This window comes from Octopus bimaculoides, chromosome 10, assembly GCF_001194135.2.
Source record: "Octopus bimaculoides isolate UCB-OBI-ISO-001 chromosome 10, ASM119413v2, whole genome shotgun sequence".
NCBI classification, from domain to species: Eukaryota; Metazoa; Mollusca; class Cephalopoda; order Octopoda; family Octopodidae; genus Octopus; species Octopus bimaculoides.
In genome coordinates, this window is record NC_068990.1 from 14,926,910 (window position 1) to 14,935,566 (window position 8,657).

The 8,657-nt window shown below is 32.5% G+C and overlaps 1 protein-coding gene across 1 annotated transcript in view; it reads left to right on the forward strand.

The window, feature by feature from the left end:
* The window catches only part of LOC106875008 (uncharacterized), a 196,187-nt gene that overhangs the window by 31,723 nt on the left and 155,807 nt on the right, over positions 1-8,657 (forward strand). Inside the window, exons 22-28 of the mRNA XM_052971235.1 lie at positions 419-516; positions 1,607-1,746; positions 2,902-3,011; positions 3,856-4,011; positions 4,588-4,684; positions 6,336-6,499; positions 8,172-8,213. Of these exons, the coding sequence (XP_052827195.1) occupies positions 419-516; positions 1,607-1,746; positions 2,902-3,011; positions 3,856-4,011; positions 4,588-4,684; positions 6,336-6,499; positions 8,172-8,213 (807 nt within the window). The remainder of the gene's footprint in view (positions 1-418; positions 517-1,606; positions 1,747-2,901; positions 3,012-3,855; positions 4,012-4,587; positions 4,685-6,335; positions 6,500-8,171; positions 8,214-8,657) is intronic.

Sequence of the window (8,657 nt, forward strand, 5' to 3'; positions counted from 1 at the left end):
GGAAATTTAGATAGTGTCACGTGACAACTTGCTGGGGCAGCCTGCTGGAGCCTAGCAGCAGGTATAAAAAGGGGAATTTGACAAGGCAGTCAGTCGGACGCTGACACTCGTTGATGTTGCATCAAAGAGGCCAGGGAATAGAAGAAAGAAGACATGCACCCAACACCAGAGCTGAAGACACCTCCGAAAGGGGGGGCCCCGCCACGTCAAAACGGTAGAGGAGTAGGGGCCGAAACCGGACGTGGTTCCTTCTGATGATGTCTTGAGCTAACTGGATCCTATAAAGAAGCTGTTGTAGCAGACCACAAAACATAGTTGAAATTCCTCCATCTCTTAAAGTTTCTAAACTCTCAAGCAGCCGTTGACTTTTTCCACTCAGGGTTTTTCAGCCTAATATTCAACTCGCTGTCATTTATAGCTTTATCTATTTTGAATTCCACCATTACAAATTATTTATCTTCATATCTTTTGATGTTTCTAAATCCTTACAGCATGAATGACAAGCAATCTTTGCTGGTAAGAACAAAGCTCCTAAAATGGTTGGAGAAAATTTAAAGGTTTGCTTTGATATCATGGTAGAATGTCTGTAATGTTTACAGAAGATGTGGGTTCGAGTCCCACAAACAGCATTTGACTTTTCCCACCCAAAGATTTTTTAAACCCAATATTCTACACATTATTATTTATAGTTTTATCTACTTAGAGTTCTACTGTTAAAATGATTTATTTAATGTGTTTTGTAAGACATAATGTTTTAAAGAGCTTACAAAATAATGTGAAGTACTCTTTTTGTTGACTTAATTCTGAAAGTATAAAAGGGTCTCTCTTTTAGCTCTGATCAAGTGTAGAGGGGTAAGATATTTAACTATAAATGCATATCAGTTAATACCCACTGCAATAGTTATGCACTCAAGGTGCATGAGACCAGTACCTTACCTAAAAGATTATTTCAAGCATTGTGCTTTTGGCCAAGACATCCAATTACACATGTATCAACTAATCTAGATCTTCCTGGGTGGGAAAAGTCAAATGCTGTTTGTGTGACTTGAACCTACATCTTCTGTAAACATTACAGACATTCTACCATAATATCAAAGCAACCCTTCAAATTTTCTCCAACCATTTTAGGAGCTTTGTTCTTATCAGCAAGAATTGCTTGTCATTTATGTTGTAAGGAAGATATAAATTAGTTGAGAGAGTAACTGTCAATCTAATGGGAGATTTATGCTTCATTTAATGAACCCTAAAGATTGCAGAAACATTTTTCTAATATCACAATTCATTACTGGAAACTACTAATTTTGCTGATGACAAAAGAATGAAACACATTACTAGGTAACCATAAGAGATCATGATAGGTGCAAAGGAAAACCACAAAGGATATTTGAAGTTTTTTTTTGTACAGCAAGTAATGTCTTTATTATAACCACTTACAGATTCTTCCTCCTGGGTATCTTACTACCATTTATGTCTTGAATTTAAATATCTAAAATAAAATTTTCAGATTCTGACATTGTTAAGAAAAATGCTTGTATATTTTTTTAATTTATGACATGTTATATTATTTTACATATTGATCAACTCTGCATTGTTTTATCATCCTTAGCAAAATGTAGAACATTTAATTTGGGCTGAAGAGAAATGTAAAATCATATTGTCAGGATTAATATTTGAACGATGTAGAAATGTCCTTCCTTCAACAATTGTTAAAAAATACTATGATGACTGTCTAAATGATGCATGTGGGTGAGTTTAATTTAAATGTTACTTTAACAAATCCCTTTCAATTACATTAATTTTTTTCTAAAAGTAAAAACAAACAATTTAAAGAAGTTAATCACCTCACCACCCTCTCTTCTAAAATGAAAGTAGCCTTGTAGCCCCTTATCAGCAAGAAACCCATCCTGGTCTAAGTCCACTTCCAATACTTTTAATCTCTCATAAAGCCACCTCACTTGGAGTTTGTAGTCTTGCAAGGTGCATGGTGACTTCATTAGTGCTGCTGGCACATTAAAAGAACCTAGTACATTTCTAAAGTGGTAAGTGGTAGGAAGGGCACCCAACCATAGGAACAATATCAATATAGAGAGTAGAACACTATCCTTGGGCCTATCAGATCCTGTCAAGCCATCCAAGTCTAACTCATGCTACCATAGAACAAGGATATATATATGCTCTCCCTGTCTTGGGTTTTAAACACTAAAACTGTTGATGGGAGTAGTAGGAGCACTGATATGACATCCAGCATATCTGGTGGAGCCCATCTTTCTCAAGATCTAAAATGCAGCCAATTTCTTCAAAGAGAGAAAGATAGATGAAGAGAGGAAATTATTCTAATGCCAGACTGATACTATACATATATAAAATAGTTTCTTTAATGCTTTTTTTTAATATGTTATTATTTAAAATTTTATAAAAATGTTTCTTTGTTATTGAGAACCTCACTAGACATTAATTGGATATAGCTGAAGAATAAAGAAAATTTTCCCACTTTGAAACTTATAATTAAAAAATTCAAAATTGATTTTTAAATTATCTAAAAATTAATTCCAAATCAAATATCAAATTATTTACTTTATATAATACATTTACTACATAAAATGTTATTTTAACCATCTTAGCTAAATAATTAATTAATTTTAATGAATTAGTAGTTAATCCCTTAACATTCAGATTACTCTGGCAAATGTAATGCTTATTTATTATATTGTTTTGAATTAATTATGCATTATCTCATAACTGTGAGAAATCAATGATGTGGTTGTCTATATTTAGAATGACATTGCAGTGTAGGTGTGAGAGGCTGGATCTGATCAGTTTAAATGTAAAACTGGAAGAATATTTTGGTGTGATATGGTCTGTTGAAATATTAAAAGGTTAAAACGTGTGATTTCTTTCCAGTTGTGACAACGGCAGAGGTGGTGATTGTCTATGCACTGCTATTGCAAACTTTGCCACAGAATGTACTTTTCTTGGAGTTCCTACAAGATGGCGGACTCAATCACTTTGTCGTAAGTATTGTGTGAAAAATTATTGAAATGTAAAAACAACTTAAATTTTTAATTCCTTTTTGATGTTAAAAAATAATTTTACTGGAATATGCACACACAAACACATCTCTATCTATCTATCTATCTATCTATCTATCTATCTATCTAACTATCTGTCTGTCTGTCTGTCTGTCTGTCTCTCTATCTATCTATCTATCTATCTATCCATACATACATACATACATACATACATAGGTATGTATGTCTATAATTATATGTGTGTGTGTATGTAGGTATGTATATGTATGTATATATATGTAAATATATTTATGTATATATATATATTCATGTACATATATGAATGTGTGTGCACATGCATGTGTGCATGTGGGGGGGGGCTTGTCTTTGTCCCTACACTGCTTGACAACTGATCTTGGTTTGTTTACATTCAAGTAATTTAGCAAAAGAGACTGTGGAAAAAGAACCAGACTTAAAAACTAAGTACTGGGGTTGATTTGTTCAATGAAACTCTTGAAGGTAGTGCCCCAAAATGGCTACACTCCAATGACTGGAACGGGTAGAAAAAATAAATAAATAAACAAATAAATATTGTTATGTAAGTGTATCTTCTGTTTGTTTCATTTCATTTTTCAGTGTCTGTCTGTCTCTGTCTGTCTCTGTCTGTCTACCTGATTCTGTCTCTCTCTATCTCTTTCTCTCTCCCCCCCTCTCTCTCTCTCAATTATCAGTTACCCATATGATCTTAAAGAGTATAATTCTATATTTCATTATTTTGAAATGATTATTTTATAATCAATATAATATGTAATATAATTTTCATTCTTTTGTAAATCATCTTCTGCAGCAATCCAGTGTGATATAGGTTCAGTATATTTTGAATGCGGAAGTGCAAAACCAAAAATGTGCAATGATTTATCAGAAAAAATAAATAAAGAAATTGGTTCAGAATCAGCTCCCTGTGTTGAAGGTTGTTTTTGTCCACATGGTTATGTAATGGAAGGTAAAAGTTCGTTATGGATTTCATATTTCTAAGAAATAAGATCAACTCTTTCAAATTTCATTAAGTAACTAACTGACAAAAATCTTTTAAGTTAGAATGTATAAATTCATATAAACTGTGGCTCCTATACAAATACCAGTTTGTTTAAGCATAGTACATTGTCTGTCATGTGGGTTAACAAGGGACTTGTTCAGATCAAGGGACTTTGTTCAGATCATATCTGCTGTTTGAAAAATATATTGTAGTTTCCACTCAATGTAAGTACAGCCAGCAATATGCCTGTGAGTTGTTCTGAGAAACATGGGGTGGAAGCACAAAGGATATATCTCCCCTTGGTTCTTGAAGATGGTTCAGAAGGGAACAAATGTTTGTGATTGGGAATGAATAAATTATAATGACAGTTGCTAGTGTAATGATGATTGCTTCTGATTAGACCTTATAGAGGAAGGTGCCTGATGACTCTACCCCAATGACCTTCTCAGGAATACTGGACAAAGAAGATGAATGGAAGGATGCTTTAAGAATATAATTTTACTTACAACTTGAATGTACTTACAATTTTGCTTATAATTTTAGAAAATGAATGTATACCTGAATCAGAATGTCCTTGCTATCTTGGAATTGCCAAATATCCATCTGGAACTAAAGTTTCATTAGATCTGTGTACAGTTTGGTAAGCATACTTGAAAATAATGACATTCACTATATCTTATGATAATTATTGGTTAGATTAAAACTTATTTATTTGAAATCCATCACAATAAGCTCTAGGCATTGAAAATTGATTTTATCTTTTGTGATGATTATAGTTACTAGTAACAGCTATCGATTAATAATTTAAAATGGAAACTCTTGAAAGCAGAGAATTTATAATATAAAAGTAGCTAATATATTTTGTGTGTGTGTATATATATATATATATATATATATCATCAAGTAAATGTAAAAATAAGCAAGTTGGGCAGGTCAAAATACAAAATGTATTCTTTTCTACTCTAGATACAAGGCCTAAAATTTTGTGGGAGGGAGCCAGTCGATTAGATCGATCCCAGTATGCAACTGGTACTTAATTTATCGACAGATGAAAGGCAAAATCGACCTCGGTGAAATTTGAACTCAGAATGTATAGACACAAAATACCACAAAGTATTTCACCCAACATGCTAACGTTTCTGCCAGCACACCACCTTAAAAAATACAAAGTATATTAAATACATAGAATACAAAAAATGTACACATAATAGAAATGATATCAAGAATTAAAGAGGTTGAAGAAAAGTATTACAAATCCAACAGCTGTTTCTGTGGGCTCGGTGGTCCAATATAATGTTTGTAGATAGATTCCATCATTGGATGAGATGAGCCTCCATCTTCAGAGAAGAGGTTTTGACATTTCAGGTGTTGACAAGAAGTTTAAAGATTCCAAAACTGGGATCATAGAAAATGATTCCCCATTCAAATAGTCAGCGGCTCCAAATACTGTTAATCTTCTTGATCTCAGATATACTTAGTTCTGGACATCTAGAATATCATTAATATCAATTCTTTCAATGCAAAAAGGCAAAAGTAGACATAAGAAGATTATAACTTTGTTTCTGTTTCTTTGAATCAAATGTCATTTTCGGAAACATTTTTTCATGATCAAAATTGCTGAAGCATGAAATAAATTACCTGCATCAGTTGTTAACTGTCAGGACACTGCATTTTTCAAAGCTTCCATGCTTCCCAAAATTCACCAACAGTACATCTAATGCCCCACTTCCATCTTTTTTTTTAAAGCAACTAAATCACTGTTCACTCCCTGTGTATTATTTTATATACTGTTCATGCACTTTCCACTACTTTATTTAGTGAGCTGTAATGCACCTGAGCACTGTATACAATAAATTCATTATTATATTATGTATAATATATTATATCATATATAATATTGGGTTGTCTGGAAAGTTTGTGTTGATTTATAGTAGCTTACCTTTCAACTTATTTGCCATGAAACCACCTCAATTCTGGGAAGAGGGTATTTTCAAGTTAAAGGAAAAATGGAGACACATTGTGCAACAAAATGATTCATATTTGGTTGATTAAGAATGTAATGGCAAGTATTTATTGACCTTTTTCTTTCCTTTAAAAATCGGCACGAACTTTCCGGACAATCCAATATATAACTCTAGTGTGACCTTTTAACTTTTTCATTTGTATTTTGGATAAGCAACAATGATATTGAATTAAACTCTCAATAAAAGAACCCCCAAAAATCGCTTGTAACTATATTGAATCTAGTATATTTTGAATGCCATTTCCTTTATATATTACATATATTTCAGTACTTGTTATGGAGGAATCTTGGAATGTAGAAATAACACCTGCACTTGCCCTGAAGGACAGTTCCATTGCAGAAATAATGAATGTATTGACTCTAAAAAGATTTGTGATAAACATAATGACTGTCAAGATGGATCTGATGAGTCATTGGATATCTGCAATGAAGGTTAGTCATCAGTTTGGATTTAAGAGTGAAAGCATCTTATTGTTCTTACATATTTGGGTGCAGGCATGGTTGTGTGGTTAAGAAACTTGCTTCCCAACCAAGTAACTTTGAGTTCAGTCTCACTACATGGCAGTTTGGGCAAGTATTTTCTTCTATAGCCCCAAGATGACCAAAGCTTTGTAAATGGATTTGGTAAATGGAAACTGAAAGAAACTTGTCATGTGTATATTCATACATACATAATACACACACACACACATACAGACATGCATGTGTGTGTGTGTGTGTATTTATATGTATCCTTGTCTGGATATCATTTGATACTTGTAAATGAACATCATCAGACAAGCAAGGTTGTTCATTTCCAACATTCTACGAAAAACATGCTTGGCCAAAGGGAAATATTACCTTGCTTGGAAGCAAGTGAAAGTTGGCAACAGGAAAGGTATCCTGTAGTAGAAAATTTGCTTCAACAAATTCCCTCTGACCCATGTAGGCATGGAAAAGTTGCTGACCAGCGGTTTTGAGGGAAGGGAGGCAATATGATTACATTAATCCCAGAACTTGACTGGTACTTTATTTTATTGACCCTGAAAGAATGAAAGGCTAAGCTGACCATGGCAAGATTTGAACTCAGAATGTAGAGATCTAGAAGAAATGTCATTTAAGCTTTTTGGCTAATGTGCTAATGATTTTGCCAGCTTGCTGCCTTATAACGATAATTAGATTGCTTTAAAATGTCTGTGTGTACAAAAGTGCCTTGATATTGATTTCAGAATATTCATTGCTTGTTTGAAGTTTAAAAGGAGATTTTAAGTAATAAAACCTGAAATTTGAAAGAGGAAAACAAATGAAAGTTATGATGCTCATATATTTCCTGAACACAATAACAATACAAAGAAAACTAGCTAAATTAAATTGCAGTTGGCTTTATTTCATATAAACTATAATTCATTCTTTTGCTCATGGTGTTATCTTCTGTCTCTCTGGCTCTATAAAAGAAATTATTAATAATAACCCATCAAATTCAACAGATATAGGATCAGATTAAAATAACTATCTGTATGTCATCCTCAATGCAAATACATCCCAAAAAGCCAAATTAACTACAGTATTCATTCAGAGACACTATCTGTTATGGATGCATGCCTTTTCATTTTGTGTTTGCATCAAGTATGATACTCAGGTGACTATTTTAATCTAATACTGCTTCTGTTGCATTAAAAGAGTTTTATTCAGCCAGCCAGCTACTTGCAACATCAGTGATCTTTCAATCACTGTTTTCCTATATTAGTGGCAACAGATTTTACCTTAGCAAGTGGTTGCCAGTGAGTGCATACTACAGAAAAAACCCAACAAGGCAGAAATCCACATGTAGCAATTTTAACTTCTGCTGCTGGACAATCTTCATTTGCTTCTGATATATTTGTGTTATTTAGTTCAGTATGTCCATCAGAGATATTATTGCTGGATGAATACCACAAATCATTTGGCATTTCACCATGTTTGCTACTCATTAAGTTTGCTACTCATATGGTTATTAACGACAAATTGTTATCAACTCTGTAAAAGAAATTGATTGTAATAATTTTGTGATAGAAAGTTGTGTCTTCAGTAAATTTCCATTCAGTTCCTTTCACTTTGCTTATTCTTTTTTTCTTTTGTTTTTTAGAATCCATTTCAGCAAAAGCACCAAACTATCAGAAGCCTAAAGGTTTGTTTAAAATATCTGTGTTAGTTCTGAAAAATGAAAGCTGTAAAATAATGCTCAAAAGCTATTTTATTAAATTTGTTCCCTAGTACGCAACTAATACTTAATTTTTCGACCTTGAAAGGATGAAAGGCAAAGTCAACCTCTGTGAAATTTGAACTTAGAACATAAAGACAGACAAAATACCACTAAGCATTTCGCCCTGCATGCTAACGATTCTGCCAGCTCACTGCTTTTATAATAATGATAATAATAATAATAATAATAATAATAATAATAATAATAATAATAATAATAATAATAATAATAATAATAATAATAACAATAACAATAATAATAATAATAATAATAATAATAATAATAATAATAATAATAATACAAAGACCTGGAAATAGAGGTAACTCGAATGTGGAATCTAAAGACAGAAACAATTCTTATTATAGTAGG